Raw genomic sequence first — 19,143 nt, forward strand, 5'->3', positions numbered from 1 at the left:
GGCTGCAGACCAACAGGGGAAGGAGAGAAAACACAGGCTTCTGAAATTTGTCAGACTCACATACATATAACTCTGCCTCCTACACACACACACACACACACACAGACAAATTTTAAAATGTACTTTTTAAAAGAATGGTCCATCTTCAAAAATTGTGTTATATAAAAATAAGTTCAAATGTGTATAGACCGTGCTTTCTAGTAGCTTGTAAAATAAACTTAATTTTTTAAAATAATTTTTTTCTTATTGTTTAGTTTTAAAGTAGACTATTGAATGTAAGTACACTATCAGTTTCTAACTCACACAGTGGATTGCAGGGCGTTTAGTTCAGAAGAATGATGAGTTGAATATTCAATAAGGAACTGAAATTACTATGTGTAACAACCTATGAGAAACTGACTGCTGTAACCCTTAGTGTTTTAGGTAACAAGATAAAAATAATTAATATGAAAAAGTTGCTGGTCTTTCTTCCCTCTGTGCCTACTCAGGAGAATCATGGCTTTCTTGTTCAGTTTTCACTTCCCCCATCCCTTTGGGACTACCTTGTCACTGTAATTATTTTAAGCTTTGTAAGATAGAAAGACAAAGAAATACTATGAATACAAAGATTAGGGCTGGTTTGGGTTATATGAAGAAGTTCCAAAATAATACAATCAAAAACATCTATATGTGGGAGAAAATGAAGAAAAATAATTTTAAAGAAAGATGACTATGGTCCATATACCTATTACACATAATATTTACAAAACAAAGAATCTATAGAAATTACTTTCTCTGACAGCCCATTTCTGTCTCTTTTAGAACACTGAGTAGATCATGCCTCTCAGACACAACACACACAAATATAGACACAGTATCTCATCTGTACTGCTAATAGACACTGTTGGGATCACAACCTCTGTCTGACTCATTGGAGACATTATGATAAAGGAAATAAGGCAGACACAAAATAACAACCATTAAGTCTTTCCTCTTAATATAAAATTGTCAAATTCACTTTGAGAGAAAGTAGAATGCAGTTGCCAGGAAATTGGAGGGCATAAAATGTGTCAATTTTTATCTATTCATCTTAATCTCAGGATTATGACATACTCAAAATTATAGTTATTATTTTCAATTGCATCATACCTTTATTGTACACATCATTTATCCAGTATTTATTGAATGCTTATTAAGTACAAGAGTATGTAATTACTCTGAAAGATTATAACAAAATATATCTTTTGACAAAAGAGGAGGTGGAGGAGGAGGGGTGGACAGGGAAAGGATGCTTCCCCCTGAGGACGCATCTATCTGTCACCTAGACTGAACCCTGGGATGCTCAGATATATGTCTGCTACTATGCTTCCAGATGACAGTAACGTAAGAATCAAAGAATGAGCAAAGCAACTCATTCTCCCCCACATAGTTAACTAATGGCTGAGTTAAAAGACTAAAGATAACAAAAAGCCTGGCCCATTCACTAGTTGACTCCCAAGTATCTGAGCTAGGTTATGGGGTCCTACAAGCACGTCTTCTCTGGTCACTGTATAGAACTAACACTGTCAGTTTAGTCTTTAGATTTAAACAAGTACATCATCAGCTGTTCTGATATCAACTTCACCAAATATGTACTAGGACTTCATTTCTGTAACTATATGAACTGATTTTTTTTTCCAGAAAATCTCTTAGTTAACATACATAAAATCTCCTACTGGCTTGAGTCTGTATGTCAGAGACAGCCTACAAAAACAGAGCTCCTGAATAATGTAGTAAACTGGGCCCTAAGAAATAGTGCCACCTCCTGTGAGCAAGCTTGGCAAGACCAAAAACCTAATACTAGAATGAAGAAATATTATTTCTTCAAGAAAAAACACACTGTACTTAGCATTAGGGCCCCCTGTACAAACTTCCAAGTTTGGAGAGCTAGCTGTTCTAGTCTTGACTTTATTTCTGAGGAACAGTTACTGGCTCAAGACAAAAACTGACAAATCGCCCACCAAGTGAAGAGCTCTCCAAATAAAACAAATCCCCACAGCGTCTCACTTACACGTCTGCAATTTTACTTTTTATTGTTCCATTTTTTCTTTTTGTCCCTCTATTACCTCTGCTGAGCTTTGAGTTACTTAAAGGCAGAGATCACAAAACTGTTCTTATATGGCCAATGAATGTCTTAACTCTGCCACTACAATACTAGCTTGATTACTGAGTAAGTTAATTAACAATCATTTTATAGTATTTAATCAAATTTGCTTTTACCTGAAAGTTATAAACCAGAGCCACAAATAAACTAAAGCACAGGGAACCATAATCATTAAGACAAAGAAAAAGAATGCTGGACTGGGTAAAGTAAAAAAAAACTGGTTAAGTCTTAGTCTGTGAAAGTCAGTGTATTGACCAACATTGTCATCTAATCAAATAACAAAGTAGTCAGACTATTCACCACATCTGGAGACATCATGGCTCCTTACGGATCTTAAATTTTCAGAATACTTTCTTTTAAACAAGAGCCACACTTATATAAACCTAAATTCACTAGCATCCTTCTACTTGTAAAAATCAGGAAAGAAATGCTAAAGCAAATGGCCAATAAAGATATCAAAAGAATCAGCAAGTACAACAAAGAAAATATTCATTCCCAAGTAGAACATGACCAAAACAGGCCAACCTATTGCATTACAACAAAGGTGACAAAATACTCAGGAACAAAAAAGGGAGGGGTCATCAGACACAAAATGTCAGGTTCTGCATTAAGTGCTCAAAATAGCAAGGTGAGAAAGATAATACTTTGATCCTCCTGAGAGGAATTCTAATTCTCTAGGTAGTTCAACTAGTAAACAAACAATTAGAATGTGCAAGTGAGACCTGGGAAGTGAGAGACTATAAGGGCTCAAAGGAGTGGGGGGGGGGGGTCTTAGATGAAGTGCCCTAAAGTGAGGAGAGGGAACTTGTTAAGTCTACCTCCAGCAGAAAGACAGGGCATCAAGTGAGGAGTGGGGTTGCTATCTCATAGCCAAAGCTCTGACCCATAATTCTTCCTGTTTGGAAGAACTGCAGGGATGGAAAAGGAGAAGAGTCTGAGAAAAGATGGTCCAGTGTCAGGCCCAAAATGGGATCCAGCTCAAGGGGAGGCCCCAAGACCTGACACTATTACAGAGGCTAAGGAGTGCTCATAAAAAAAGGGACCTATCATGACTGTCCTCAGAAAGACCCTACAAGCAGCTGAAAGAGTCAGATGCAGATATTTACACTCAACCAATGAACAGAAGCTGCTGACCCCTGTGGTTGAATTAGGGAAAAGCTAGAAGAAGCTGAGGAGGAGGGCAACCTGTAGGAGGACCAGCAGTCTCAATTAACTTGATCCCCTGAGATCTCTCAGATACTGGGTCACTAACCAGGCAGCATCCACCAGCTGAAATGAGGCCTACAACACATATACAGCAGAGGACTCCTGGGTCTGGGTTCAGTCAGAGAAGATGCACCTAAGTCTCAAGAGACTGGAGGCCACAGGGAGTTTAGAGGCCTGGTGGGGTGAGTGTGGGAACATCCTCGTGAAGAGGGGTGGGGGGGTGGAATGTGGAACAGTTGGAGGGAAGGGGGCAGACAATAAAATCTGAAGTGTAAAAATAAATAAAAAAATTTAAAAAAGAATCTGAAGAATAAACAAAACAAAGGAGAAGGCTGAATTTAGGGGATACCGGGAAGATTTTGCTTAAACAGCTAATAATTTTTAGCTGAGTCTTAAAAACACAAGCGGAAATTTTTTTAGGCAAACATAAAAGAAGAAATATGAGAACTGAACAATAGTGATAATGTCACAGGTCATATGCAACACAGTAAACTCTTATAAATAGTTATTCATACATTAATTCATGTTGCTTAAAAAATAACTAACAAATTCTAGAACTATGAAAAAACTATTTCGCAGTCACAGAATTCATTCCCTATAAACACAGAAAAATTAGTTTTACTTGGAAAGACAAAGATATTTTTTGATGCCTATATATCTCAAAAGAAGATGATTCAATAGATATACAAAGATTTAATAAATGCTGCTAGCACACAGCAATACCATCACCACTATCCAAGAAATTATATATTTTAAGCAACAGCAGACTTAGAAATGGAAGATCTAGTTTTGAAGATCATCCCTGAAGCTAAGCAGTTCTGTGACCTTAGACAACCTCTTAACCTCAGCCAGACTGTGTGTGACAATAAATCCCCACTTACTCCAAGAGCTGGAAAAGGCCATTAAGAACAACAGTGTGAAAGCAAGCCCAACTTATAAATGCCAGTTCCTCCCCTAAATTTGAAAAGCTAAGCAATAGAGTAGAAATGCTTATACATCAACTCTAAGTACAAGTTATTCCCTAAACAAAGGAAAGACCTTGTTAAAAGGAGACACATCTGAACATTTATAGTCCCATTAAAATTTTGTGTCAATGATTGTGTCAATGATTTGTGTCAATGATCTCAGCAAACTGAGAGAAACAATAATAATTAGAAGTTACATTGTTTCTTTCATTCAAGTAAGTATGGTGGTTCAATGCATATTCAAGCACATCTGATAGTTCTTAAACTACCTCTAATATTCAACGAGAAAGACACCAAGCCTACTTTTTCTCTGTATTTCTCTGCATTAATCTGTACCATTAATTCTGGTTCCAATACTATCCAAATGATCCAGTTTGCCTAGTAAAAAGATAAAAAAAAATTAAAGACACTTATATACTGTATAAAACATTAATTTTCAAACTCAAAAATATCTTACAATATAGTTTTTGCTAAGTAAATTCTATATGTAAATCCATCCAATAATCCTGCATCCATTTTTATTTCTTTTCCACTTGTCTTGAATCACCAATGGGAAGCAGTCCTATTCAATATCATCTCCTTACACAATGGTGTTTGGGGGATAATCTCTAGGTAGCATATTTTATTTAATAATGAGGAAGAACCTTTATTTTAGAATCTAAGGATTTAGGTCTAGAAACGCTATTCAGTTTCTAAATAATCTTGTCTAACTGCTTCCCATTTTTGATGTCTTACCCTCTGAACCTGCCTGTAAAGAACAGTATCTACAAAAGAAACAGTGTTCTATGGGTTAGACTATGCAGTTTGCTTTAACAACTGCACTGTAAATGTCAGTCAAGATATTCACTGAAATTATTTTCTAAAACTAAGTGATCATAAAATGGCATTTAATCCTGTAACTTGCCCTTTAGGCTTGTTACTCAAGTAATCTTCTAACTCCCAGAAGGAGGTATTATTTGCCTGGGATTATCAGCCATGCCTATTGTGTCTCCAAGTAAGACACACCAGTAAGGCAAGAACAGATGCAGCAGGTTCCAGAGCAAAACACTGTGCCGCTTCATGCTTATCCCGTTCCCATGTTTCTACTCTCCTCAAGGTAGAATATTAGAAAAGAAAGGGAAAGAGGAAAGGACGTAAAGGAAGGAGGAAGAGGCAGAGGGAGAGTGCCATGGGCTGCACTTGAAATGATTACAGGATTCAGAAAGCCATGAGAAGTGGGTACCTGAGACCTTTCTGATAGGTTCACAGACTCAGGTACTTTTAATCTGTTTTAATTGTTACTCTTTTTTCAGACTAAGAATATGGACAACAGTAAGTAAGTAAATACAATTATCTATGCCCTGAGATTTTGCATGTAATAATTTAATTTTATATGCACAAAAGTCTAATCAAGCAGATAACCATTTTAAAGAAGCATTACATAAAAAAGAGGAGCAGAAAATGTATGACTGTAAACTGTATAATAATTAAAACATAGCTATAAAATTAAGGGTTTTTCCTACTACTGAATCATTAGATTGCTGTTAATTATTTCATAGCATGGAACTGCATTTACTCTCTAACTTGTCCAAGGGAAATTTCCTAAGCTAAGGATTTCAATTGGTACAATGTTGGCTTAGAATGGATAAAACCCTTGTTTCAGTTCTCAGCACCATATAATCAGGGTGTGAAGTACACCTGTAATCCCAACACAAAAGAAGGTGTAAGCAGGCAGGTTAGAAATCCAAGGTCATCCCTCTAAATAGTAAACTCTAGGTCAGCTTATGTCAAAAAAAATTAAAAAACTAAGAATTAAACACAGGAATCTCAAATTATTGATAAATATTACTAAGAGGAATTATAACATTTTCAGGTTCAACAATACTCGAGATTGTTTTGTTTCATTCCCTAACAAACAATAATCATTTTGTTCTTGCTGCTACCTCACGTTCTTGTTTAGTTAAAGTGAATGCTGATAGCAATAAACAATGTTTATTTGTCCTTTTTGAAATACACCAAGACCTTTGTGACAAATCCATACTTCTATTGTTTGTCCTGTAATATTTAATGCCCTAAAGGATTACTTTCAATTTATAATTTTAAGTATTAAGACTCTTTTGACATGAAATCATTGGAAACAGGACTCAAAAAAGCACAGGCAAAATAGGAAATGGATTAGTTTAATTCAGTGAAACATCTATCTGAACATTTAACCCACTGACTCCGTGTTCCAAAGATGCCCACTGCAATCACCCTCTTGGTTCAAGTGTCTTTGTGCCACCTCCGTTATCAAGCAAATGTCACCTTTTACTGTGGCCGACTGGGTCAACTCCACATTTACATTTTAACATTTTTAACAGCACCACTGAAAATTTCTGCATCTGAATAAAAATAAGTTATCAAACTGTTTAAAAAGTACAGCTGCATTTTGTAAACAGTTTCTGTTGCTGAAGAATCATTTGCCCGTTTTTGTATATGGTCCAAGGAAACCCCAAAGTACAAAAATGAGAAAATGGTTCCTAAAATGTGTATCAGGAAATCTTAAACTGTAAACCACAAAAGAGACCAGATGCTGCTCAGCCAAAGCCTGAAACAATTGGAAACACTTAGATCACATTATTCACATACATACATACATACATACAGACAGACAGACAGACAGACAGACAGAACTTTTTTGATAGCAATATTTTTACTGTCTTTATCTGAAACAGACAATGTGCTCACCACCTTTTCACCATAAAGTGGAAAATAAATTTTAAAAAGGATAATGCCGGGATTGGGGATTTAGCTCAGTGGTAGAGCGCCTGCCTAGGAAGCACAAGACCCTGGGTTCGGTCCCCAGCTCTGAAAAAAAAGAAAAGGAAAAAAAAAAGGATAATGACAAGTTACTACAGTCTAATTTTAAAATTACAAGCATTATTCTTGGTCCCCTCAAAACATATATCCTTCTTGGTCATAACTTCATAAGCTAACAATATTATTACATAAGAAATTTAAAATTCAAACATTCCCCCACATAATTAATATGCCATAGTTTAAAAATACACAAACACATACATAATGACCCGGTACACAAAAACACAAAAAAATGTGACTATTGTCACTTAACCAAACAGACTGTAAATCAGTCCCTAATTCTAGGCATATCCATGATCATAAGAGCCATAATCCCACATCCTGGACAAATGGGATTCTTTAGCCAACTAATTTTGGCAACTTCTACTCACTCCCTCAGAAAACTTCACTTTTCCATTTTCTTCCCTCAAAGATTTTCCATCTAGGAGGTCTACTACTTAGGCAGCCTATTTCTTCTGAGATGTCTCAAGGCCTAGAATGAGAACTGCCTAAAGAAACTTCTGGATAGTTAAATAATCCTGAATGATGAAAGATCAGAAAAAGGTATCACCACATTCAACTTCAGGATGTACTATAGAGTTACAGTAATAAAAATGCATGATATTGGTACAAACTAGGCACATTGATCAATGGAACAGAACTGAAGACCCAGACATAAATCCACACACCAAAGGACACCTGATTTTTATAAAGAGACCAGACATATACACTGGGAAAAAAGAGAACATCTTCAACAAATGATTCACATCAAACTGTACAGTTGCACACAGAAGAATCCAAATAGATCCATACTTAACACGCTTCACAAAACAACTTCAAATGAATCAAAGACCTCATCATAAAGCCAGATACACTGAACCTGACAGAAGAGAAAGTGGGGAATAGCCTTAAACTATTTGGCACAGAAAAATACTTTCTCATTAACAATTAATAAATGGGACCTCAATAAACTGAAAAGCTTCTGCACTGCAAAAGGACATCATCATTCAGACAAAGCTGCAGTCTACAGAATGGGAGATTTTTACCAACTCCACATGCAGTAGAGGGCTAATATCCAAAATATATAAAGAACTCGAAAATTAGATAACAAGAAAACAAATAACCCAATTTTAAAATGGATACAGATCTAAACAGAGAATTCTCAATACAGAAACTCCAATGACTGAGAAACACTATGTTCAACATCTTTAGCCATCAGAGAAATGCAAATCAAAACTACTTTGAGATTTCATCTTATACCTGTCAGAATAGCTAAGATCAATAAAACAAGTGAGAGTTCATACTGTCAAGGAATAAGAGGAGCATTTATCCACTGCTGGTAGGAGTGCAAACTCATAAGGCCACTATGGAAATCAGTGTAGTGGTTTCTTGGGAAAATGGGAATCAATCTACCTCAAGATTCAGCTATACCATTCTTGTGCATATAGCCAAAGAACACTTCATCCCACCAAAGACACTTGTTCAATCATGTTCACTGCTGATCTAATTCACCAGAAATTGGAAACAACCTAAATATCCCTCAACAGAAGAATGAATAAAAAATAATACATTTACACAATGTATTATGTAATATAGAAAATAAGGAACTAGGGTGAATAAAGAAACCTCAATAGGAGATGAAAATATAGATATTTTCATCTAGATGGGGGTCTAGAATAAGAGGATGAAGTGGGGAAGGGGAGGGAGAAAGACAAGAGAGGGAATTTGGGAAGAAACAGCTAAAAATAAAGGCCATTTGAAGAGTAATACAGAAACCAAATATAGTAGAAGCTTCTAATTTACATTATATGCAATAGAACTGATAGAACTGTGACAAGAGTCCCAACTGGCCATCTCGTGTCACCAAATGAATCTTCCAGTATAAAGATTGGGTTGTATCTAATTGAGCTGTTGGTCAAAGGGGTCCAATGGAAATCCCTAAAACATGCTGTCAGCAAGACTAAGGGTTGTTCTTCACAAACAGACACCAAGGCCCCATTGCTGAAGACCACACCTATACAGTCACTGAACATGGAGAAATGGTGTAGGTGCCTACATAGGTCTTCATAGAGTTGTTTCCATTCTCACCTTATGTGCTAGTGTCTTTGCTACAGGAAGGTACTCTGCATGCTACCAAAAGAGAAACATAAACACCAACCCAGCCACAAACCTGAAGACTGACAAAACCTTCAAGGTATGCTGGGGCCAAAGCTTGTGAGAGTCACCAACCAATATCTGATTTGACTAAGGGCCACTCCATGAGATGGAACTTATATTCAACACTGCTTGGGTGACCAAGAACCTAAGACTAGATAATCCAGGGACCTAGGAGAAAACTAAACACTAATGTTCTGGAAGGAAGGAAAGGAGGGAAGGGAGGGAGGGAGGGAGGGAGGGATGGAGGGAGGGAGGGGAAGGAGGGCTCCTAATGACATTCTGCTACACTCATAGATCAGTGCCAGGCTGAGCCAACATCAAAGAGTTTTCCTCCTGAAGTAGATGGGAACAAATACCAAGACCCACAGATAGACATAATGCAGAAAGTAAGAGACCTTGGAACACTCAGCCCTAAAAGGAATATCTCAATTAAATTCTTCCTCTTGGGGTTCAAGGAACCCTGAAGAAGAGAAAGGGTGTGAGAATCAGAAGGGATGGAGGACACCTAGAAAGCCAGGCCCTCCAAATCAACATGACTAAGGAACATATGAACTCTCACAGACTGAGGCAGCATGCATAAGGCTTGTATAGATCTACAGCAGGTTCTTTGAGTATATTTTATGGCTTCCACTTTAGTGGTGTTTTGTTTTCTTTTCTTTTCTTTTTTTGTTGTGTAGGATTCTTGACTGTAGGAATGAGGGGGACTCTGTTTCTTGTGCCGTCTCTTGGGATCATCTCCTTTTGTTTGTTTCATCCAATTCCAAAGTGTTAGTTTTGTTTTATCCTATATTTTATTTTATTATTATCCCTTAGAAGTCTGTTTTCTAATGAGAGATAGAAAGGGAGTGGATCCAGATGGGAGGGGATGAGGGAAGGAACTGAGAGGAATAAAGGGAGGGAAAGCATAATCAGGATATATTATGTGAGAAAACAGTCTGTTTTCAATAAAAGTGTAATCATTAGAATATAACCCATTCAGCTTCTGGATATTGTATCTAAATTAAAAGAACTGAAGAGAGAATATTTTCTTCAATTGCTCTTTCCTGTATGAATGGCCAATTATCTCTGCTCCATCAGTCATCCCAGACTGATTTCCACTGTTTCATCAGATAAAATTTCAGCTACTACTACTATGACATTAAAGTGTGCTTTTATGTGCAGATGTGTTCTAACAGAAACATGAATAATAAAGAGCTGACTGGCAAAAAAACAAAAAAAGAAAGAAGAAAAGAAAGAAAGAAGAAGAACATGGGCTTTTTGATCAGGCTGAGAATTTTCTGGAAGTACAGCTTCCCTAAAATCTTACTGAATTTTCAGTTGTGTACTTCAGTTGAGACCCTGAATTAGTATCCAAAACAATAGGTCTGAGATAGAGAATACTAATTGAAGTTCAGCTTTTCAGTTTCAGTTTTACAGAATGAGGCCTTGTCTTAGCCCTCATCTCAGTACCTCCCCTGCCCCACGGTAACCAAGTGCTAAGGCTGAGGAGCACAGTTGGCTCTGCCACTTGGGCGCATCCTCACTAAACGTCCCTTAAACTGGATTCACTGTGACGTGTGTCTGGAAGCTTGAGTACACTGAATGAAGTACTTGGATGAAACTTAAAATGCAATGTTTTTCATTTAAATGTCTGCCTTTCTTCTTTTCAACTTAGCATAAGGTAAAATTAATGGCTTTTTAACCTACAAAGCTCTTGATATTTTGATGTTCTTCTATCTTAGGAGGCAGCTACTGCAGAAGAGACTACATTTTCTTTTCGTCTTTGCTCTCAAGCATCAAGTTTAGATCATATCAAGTTGTTCTATTTAAAAAACAAAACAAAACAAAACAAAAAAAAAACACTGAAAGGTGTCCCAAGGTATCCAAAAAGACTCCACCATCCCTCAGTTCCAGCCTAAATAGTTGCATTGTCAAGGTAACTGGGTGACAAAGTGACAACTACTTTACAATCAATAAAAGAATTTGCAAAGGAAGGCAGTGCCTTCATTGCCTCACACTCCACTTCATTTTGTAAACTCTGTATCTTACAAGGTCTCAATTCAAATAATAATTCTGTGCTAGCAGAGGAAGTCTTTCCATTCCCAACTGACAAAACCGGACTCCAACCGGGACTCCAATGGATTCAAACTAGTAACAATGCTAATAGATGTTAACAGAGCCTTTAACAGTGTTCTAGTTACATTCTATTGCTGCTAAACACCAAGACCAAAAACAACTTAGGGGAGGAAAGGTTTATTTCATTTTACAGATCACAGTTCATCCTTGAGGGAAGTCGGAGCAGGAACTGAAGCAGAATCTTGAAGCAAAGACCATGAGGGAATTGTTTATTTGTTTGTTTGTTTGTTTGTTTGATAGGTTTTGAGTGTGTGCACGCATGCCATTTCCAGATAAGATTTCACTGTGTGACTCTGGCTGTCCTAGAATTTACTTTGTAGACCAGGCTGGCCTTGAACTCACAGAGACCATAAGTCCCTGCCTCCTGAGTGCTGGGATTAAAGGAATACACCGCCACCATGCATCAACGGTGATGGGATGTTACTTACTGGCTTGCTTTCAAAGCCTATGGATAGCTAGCCAGGACATTCTATCCAAGGAATGGTGTCGCCATCAGTGGATGCCCCCTTCCATCACTTAACAATCCCGCAGAATTATGCCCACAAGCCAAGCTGATCTAGGTAATTCCTCTCTCAAGGCTTTCCTTTCAAGAGAACTCCAGGCTGTGTCAAGCTGACAAGTAAAGCTAAGGAAACCATCATGACAGGTACAGAGGCACGGATATCAAATCAAGAAGACATTTAGTTCTCTTGGACTCACATTTAGTCAATCCCTCTGAACTATAGGCTACCCTGGTCTAAGCACACCAGGTATACACTGTGAGACCCTCTAAAAGAAATCCTTAGATTTAAAAATAACATTTATGCATGCAATAATGCCTAACAGCTAGCATATACATATTCAACATACTTGTATAGGAAAATATCCGACTCATATATCTTTTGGATTATCTAGATTACAGTAGATTTTTTTTGTTTTGCATTTTTCAAGGTTACATTTAGACTACATGGGACACTAACTCAGTATGTTCTTTCAGAGCTAGTCCTAATTACTACTGCCTTCTAATAGTATCCTGCATATTCAAAATGCATTTAACTACTAAAGGGCGAGGAACACAAAAATAAATATGCAAAAGATTATATCCTGTTCTTATGAAATTCAGAGCTAGAAGGTGCAACACAAATAAATAATTGTGATACCAAGAGTGATTGGTATGTGGTACACAAGAGTGGGTCAACTGTACAGACTATATGAAGCATAGTATAGGCGTAATATGGAGAAAAGTTGCACTGGATTCACAACATTCTAAATAAACAAAAATGTTCATACTAATCAATGTGATACCAATACCCTGAGAAACAAAATGGAGCTGGACTGTGAAATGTACTATGTTAGCAAGAGTCAAGAAAGAGCCTTGTGACATTTTCAATCAATGGCCTAAACATGTACCAAAAATATGTATAAACTAAGTATTCATTTAAAATTACAAAACTACATAATATTTGTTGCTTTAGTGTCATTAAATGACTATTTTTAGTATTATTATATGATACATATATCCTTAAGCTCCTTAAGATAACAAAACTTATACTATTCATATATTTAGCTTTCCATACTAAATAGCAGTAATAAATACATAAGCTACTTTAGATAAGCTCATATGTCAATATAGTAACATGCAAGAGATCCTTTTAATATAAATAAATATGGTTTCATTACAATTTAATATTTTCATGAATCTAACACAGTATTGTGATTTATTTTTGTCATTTATTTTTGCAATAGTAATTTAACTTCAATGTTTCTCCCTCCCCTTTTCTCCTTCCAAGCCATCCCATATATTCCTGCCTGCTCCCATTCAAATTCATGACTTTTTTCCAGTAACAATTGTATATTGTTAATAAATTCAATTTATATATATTTGGTTTATAAAACTATATCAGTAAAATATAAATTATTCTGATTACCAACTTGCAAACGAATACAGTCTTAAGGAAGAAAAATTATAATCACTGTTTAGAACAAAAAAATAACAAAATTTCCCCTTCTCACAAAACTACCATGATCCCCAAACCAAAAGAAATTTAATAGTGTAAATGCCCTCATACATTTAGTTGCATCTTTTAATATACTAAACAGTTTTAGCACTTATATTTTTTAAAAAAATAGAAATGTTACTCTTACAACTAAAGACAAAAATGATACATCTCATAGTAATTAATTAAAATAATTTATAAACTCATGACAAAAATTGAATTAAATAATGCATGAAACAAATCTACAAGACTATGGTTGAATTCTATAATTATAATTAAAAATTATACTACCTAAAGCAAATGTAAAAGCACTATTGAAATTATTTCATAAAATATTAATTCTCCATTTATCTTTTCTAAAACCGTTTGTTAAAAACAAACTTCCGTGTTCTAAACAAAGATAAGACATAATGTGTACACAGCATTCATCTGAAGGAAGTAGAAATTTTCTATAAATAAGTGTCATGTATGTCTACAAAGGAAACAATAGACCAAGTAGGCCTGCTTTACAAGAGAAAACTAACCATAAAACTCTTCAACATAAACTCTCTTAGGAAGCCACATTTACATATTCCTCCTGAAGCCAAAGCTCTTGACAACTGGTTCCTATCACTGGTAGATCCACAGGAAAAATCTTGACCACATACTCTCCTTGTAACCTTATTTTCAAACTAACTAGATTGTCTTCTGATAGCTCAGCCTCATCTTTGAATGTTTTCCGTCACCTCCATGCCATGAGAAACAATGTAAGCACCTACAAACGACATCATTCACTTTATCTAGTACTGTGATTCTTCACAACAACTCACCTGACCAGGAGAGCAGTCTTCTGCCTTAATAAAGAGCAGAAAAACTCTAAGCAGAGCTATGATGAACTTCTATATCTTATTACACACTTAAACTTTAACTGGGCAATTTTTCTCATATAAGGCAAATATGAGACAGCATCTGAGAACCAAATACTAGTATTTTCATATTTTCTCATTATACAGAAAGAATGAACAGGAAAAACAAATATTTTGTCAAAGGTGACTATGCCAAAAGTATTATCAAAAATTAAAAGTTTCCTTAGTGCCCCTCCTTTTTTCTGTCACAGGGCAATGTAAGAGATATATCAGTGTTTCCACCTAATTATTCTCTCACATTTTAAATTAAAACTGAAAATAGAAGAGATTCATTTTGGAAATATTAATGGCTTCCAACCTCTAACAAGTCACTCAGTACTCTAAATGAATTATACTGGCTATGTGTACTTCTTAAATAAAAGTGAAACTTTGATAATTATTGTAATGCCAAATATACGTTTCAGAATCAACTTGAAATTCCATAATTTCAATTTTGACTATCTTTGAGCAATAAAGTTTAAACCTATAACTCAAAACCTACTCCTCATAGGGCTAATTCAGGAACTACAATACAGCCAGCAACACATTTTGCCATGTACTCTTTATCCCAAAAGTTCCCATCTTAAAATAAATTGTAGCCCTTAAATCCATGCAAGGAGAATTTACACCTAATATTTCTATTCCAAAAATCAATCTGGGGAGTTAAGGTGTGTGAGATTTGGTATCACACTGTTTCTAATGTCTATAAGCTAAGAGGAAATACCTAAAAAGAAAAAGAAAAATGTTTGCATCTTTCATGGCATAGTTCATTGCACTGAAGAGTTAAATTTCTTTTTAGCACAAGAAAAACTGCTTCACTTCCTTTTTTAGTTTACTGTGTATCTAAAGAACCCCATCTGTTAAGAACTGATCGAGCAGGCATGGCTGTTGCTTGCAGAGTCTACACTAGTTCCACATTCAAATCAGTCTCCAGCTTGTGAGAGTCCTACTGCCTCTTATCAGGCTACACAACGCATACAAGTAAGCATACAAATACCATTATCATATCATCTAAAGTAACAAATCCTATTGGCCTCAGAAAAATGGAAAAACTTAAAATGTCTGTGTTCTTTAAATATACATAAATTGAGTAGCAGCTAATATATTAATATTGTTTCTTGGGATTATCTAGCTTTTCTTCTAAGAAGAAAAAGAAGCAATAAAAGTAATTACCTTTTAGAAGCAAGGTAAAACTACCCAGCAGCCCCCACCCCCACCCCTCAAAAAAACCTATTAGTGTTACAAAAAGAACTGGTTACACCTATGGGATGACAATCTCATAAACTTACACTGACTTTTATGGGGATTTATTTGAAGGGTACACAAAAGTAAAACAAGGTGTTTTGCATTCAAGCAGCAATACATAGAGAGAAGACAGATGACCTGTCTTTGAGTTGACACACTAGCAAAAAGAAAACAAAAAGTACTTCAACTTTTCCCTGAATTTCAAAGGTTCAGAACAACAGACATTATCCAATCCACATCTCAGGGTCCCACTGCCATAGCAGCACTTTCCTTTCAATTTTCCTATGTAGCAAATAAAAATAATTGCTTCACTGAAAATTCAGACTTCACGAGTGTTACAGAAATCCCCAGCAAGCATTTTTCTTTCTATCCCTGCGACTTCACACCGAATACAACTGACTGCTCCTGACTCACACCTTCCAAAACCCAACCTTACTGAATGTCAAAGGCTAGATATTGCAGAGGAAACTGTTTATAAAAGCTTTGCTGTAGAAAAGCAAAAACAAAAACAAAAGAAATGCATTTACAAAGCGCAAAAGCCATGACCTGGTCTCAATTCTGCTCTATTTCGGCTCTCCCTCTCTTTATGTTGGACCAAGTCATCCTCAACACTGCTTAGGCTTTCTGTAGATAGCGCAAAACATGAAGTCATACACACTTCTGCAGTAACTCTCTTACCACCAAAGGAGCCAAAACCTTAGGCTGCCTTTGAAATCTTTCTTCTGGTCTTTATCCACAAGCCACGCAACCATAGAAACCAACCTGTATGATCCGGTGTCCCTTACATTTTAACACCTTCTGCGCCCCACACCCCCAAAGGTAAGAGACCAGCATAACTGGAGCGATACTACAAAGAGGTGAGGGTTGCCTAGAGATGGGGGTAGGGGTGAGTACAGGCACAACACTCTCCATCACTGCTGCGGAATGTATTTAAAGATAGATGCAAAATCTGCATCATCGGTCCTCCTCCCTGGAAAACCCAGCACCCCAGCTGCTCAAGTTGGAACCGGTGCGCTTCTCACATTTCAGGAGCACGGGGGTGGGGGTTGGGGGGCTGGGGAGGCTCGGGCTCTAGGGGCCGGGCTGTCACCCTCTCAAAGCCACAGCACGGACAACTAAGAGATATGGAGGAAAAGCTCCCAGAGGACCTGAGGGCCGCCTCACCCCTCCACTCATGGCCCAGGCCCTAATGACCGATCACTCGGCGTCGGAAGTGCCGGGTTGAGTTAGGCACCGCGCGGGTGACAGAAGGGAGGTGGCGCGGCCGTGGCTGCGCGCGGGCGGGCCGGCAGGCGGGCGGGTGGGCTGTAGGCTGAGGGACACAGGGAAGCAGGGCGCGGATACCCGGGGGGCCCTTACCAGGTTGAGCACGGTCTCCACGATGTCCCTGTTGCTGACCTCGCCGACCTGTATGAGTCCGATCAGAACGGCGAATTTCATACGGATGTTGCGGATCGGCACCGAAGGGTTGATCATCCCCGCGGGCAGCACCACGGAGCCGGAGCCAGAGCCGGCCGCCCCCCGAGGCTCCCCCATGGCGCCTCCGCCGCTTCCACTGCCGCCGGCCCCGACGGCCAGGAGCGCGACGGGCTGAGGCTCGAGCCCCGGGCCCGGCTTGTCGCTCGCCATCCGCCCCGCTGCTGAGGAGCTGTGCAGCGCCGCCGCGCCGCCTCCGCCGGTTCCGTTATCCCCGCCGCGGCCCCCGCCCCCCGGCCGGCGCCTCGCAGCCCCAGCATCCACCAGCGCCGCGGCGCCGGGCCCGCTCCGGTCCGCGCCTCAGCCGGGCCCGGCGGCCGTGCGGGGCGACTCGCCGATCGCCTCCGGGGATAGCCTCAAGGGTCGCTTCAGAGGTCTCCTCACTGGTCTCCTCACAGACTGCCGCAGCTGTCTCCCCACCGATCTCACGGTCCGCCTCAGCGCTTGCCTCACGGATCTCCTCGCAGATCGTTTCGGAGCTCTTCGCACGGCTCTCCGCGGCTCGCTACCACCGGCCCGGCCCCCGCGAGGATGCTGCCTCGTCTCGCACAGCCCTCCGCCCTCCGCCGGGGGCCAAAGCTCGGGCCGCTGCCACCGGCGCCGCTGTTGTTGTGAAGCCCCGACGCCGCCGCTCACTCCGCCATGTTGCCGCCCCCTGCCTGCGGTAGCGGCCACTGCGCCTGCGCGCAGCATCGGGGGGGCGGAGTTCTCGCTGCACCCCCTCTTTCTCCCGGCGCTCCTCCTCCGCATCCCTCACCCCTCGTCCCTCCCCCACGCCCTGGGATCGGACCGACAGGTGAGCAGGTGCGCGGGGAGGAGTCCTGAGAGGAAGGACACAGCTTGCGGGTCCTCTCCGCATCCTCTTCGGCGTCGCCGAGCGGGCCACGTGCGGGGAGTGGAGGGCCACCTGCTCCGGGCCGCCTTTCCCCACCTCACTCTCCTTGGGCCCGCGGCCCCACCTCGCTGCGGGGGTCTGGAGAAAGGCGCAATGTCGCCGGGCTCTTTCCACTGCCCGGGGAGAGGCTGACACCTGCACGTACGGGCGCGGCTTAAAATAGATGCTGTCAAACTGGGAGCCTCTCAGCCAAGCTAATTCTTGAACTCGCCTCCCAGACTACTCCATGAGGTGGTTAGGTAGGAGCAGCAAATCCCATGCTAGAAATTCCCAAAGATCCTCAGGTATGATGCCAGTTGACGTTGTCTCCCTTTTCCTTAGGCATATGCGGCTCACAAGGTTTGTTTTAATTAACAAAATAACATTGGAGGCAGTCACGACCAGCCTTAGTCCGTGAGAAAATTTTAATTGAAAACGTTATAACACGCACATGGTAATATCTCGGATGGCAGGGAGTTAAAACCACATAAATATGGCTGGTGGTTTCTTCCCTGGCATCAAGGATATAGTTTCTTTAATATTTCAAGTGGTCTGCCCTTTTCAATAAAGACATATTGCCAGTCACCAGAAACATTAGAAATCCTAAGGTGTATTCAAATCATTTAAATTGTCATCTCAAACAAAAAAGTTCAGTATGTGAATGCTTCAAATGCATAATTTATTTTCATTAATCTTTTTTGACTAAACAGGATCTTGTAAACATTTCTACACTTGATCTTAGCCAAAAGGCCGAGAAGCGATGTAAACATTTCTAAAGTAACATAGGGCAAACTTTCTTAATACCTGTGCTTACAATTAGTTCTTGGTTATATGTTTATTATTAGTCCAAACTCCCATTGAACTGTTGAATTTATTAAAGTAGTTGCACAAAAATAACTGGAAAGGTGGTAAATTGGTTTGTCTAATTAAATGAAATAATAATGGAATTATAAAATGCTTACATCATTAGGATTGCTTGAGGAATTTACAAAGCCTTAAGACATAGTTTGGCAATTATGAATTATAGTGATACTGGATGGTTGTGGAACAAGCCTTTAACTCCAGCACTGGGGACAGGACAGCCCTGGCCACAGAGTTAGTTCCAGGAAATCCAGGGCTACACAGAGAAACCCTGTATTGTAAAACAAAAAACAATAAAACAACTGTGACTTTTATAACTACCTAGAGTGTCTGTGCCTGGCTCAGGGAAGCATCATCTAGTTCTATAAGAACTACTTCAATTGCAAATTTAAAATGCCATATCTCTTTTAAATTATAAAATCCAAGCTGAAAGGTTATCTCAATC

At 39.1% G+C, this 19,143-nt stretch overlaps 1 protein-coding gene and 1 pseudogene across 11 annotated transcripts in view; both read right to left on the minus strand.

The window, feature by feature from the left end:
• The window catches only part of Nbea (neurobeachin), a 576,469-nt gene extending 558,828 nt beyond the window's left edge, over positions 1-17,641 (minus strand). For 10 of the 11 annotated variants that reach the window (XR_015665447.1, XM_087626792.1, XM_087626788.1 and 7 more), the window contains exon 1: positions 16,847-17,624. Coding sequence is in view for 10 of the 11 variants with exons in the window: in XM_087626792.1 (XP_087482918.1) it covers positions 16,847-17,116 (270 nt within the window). In the remaining variant the exon portion in view is untranslated. 11 annotated transcript variants of the gene reach the window in all.
• Positions 17,642-18,481: 840 nt separating this feature from the next.
• Positions 18,482-18,599, minus strand: LOC148006688 (U2 spliceosomal RNA; annotated as a pseudogene).
• Between the last annotated feature and the right edge of the window lie 544 nt (positions 18,600-19,143).

This window comes from Rattus norvegicus, chromosome 2 (genome assembly GCF_021556685.1).
Source record: "Rattus norvegicus strain SHRSP/BbbUtx chromosome 2, alternate assembly SHRSP_T2T, whole genome shotgun sequence".
In the NCBI taxonomy this organism is placed as follows: domain Eukaryota; kingdom Metazoa; phylum Chordata; class Mammalia; order Rodentia; family Muridae; genus Rattus; species Rattus norvegicus.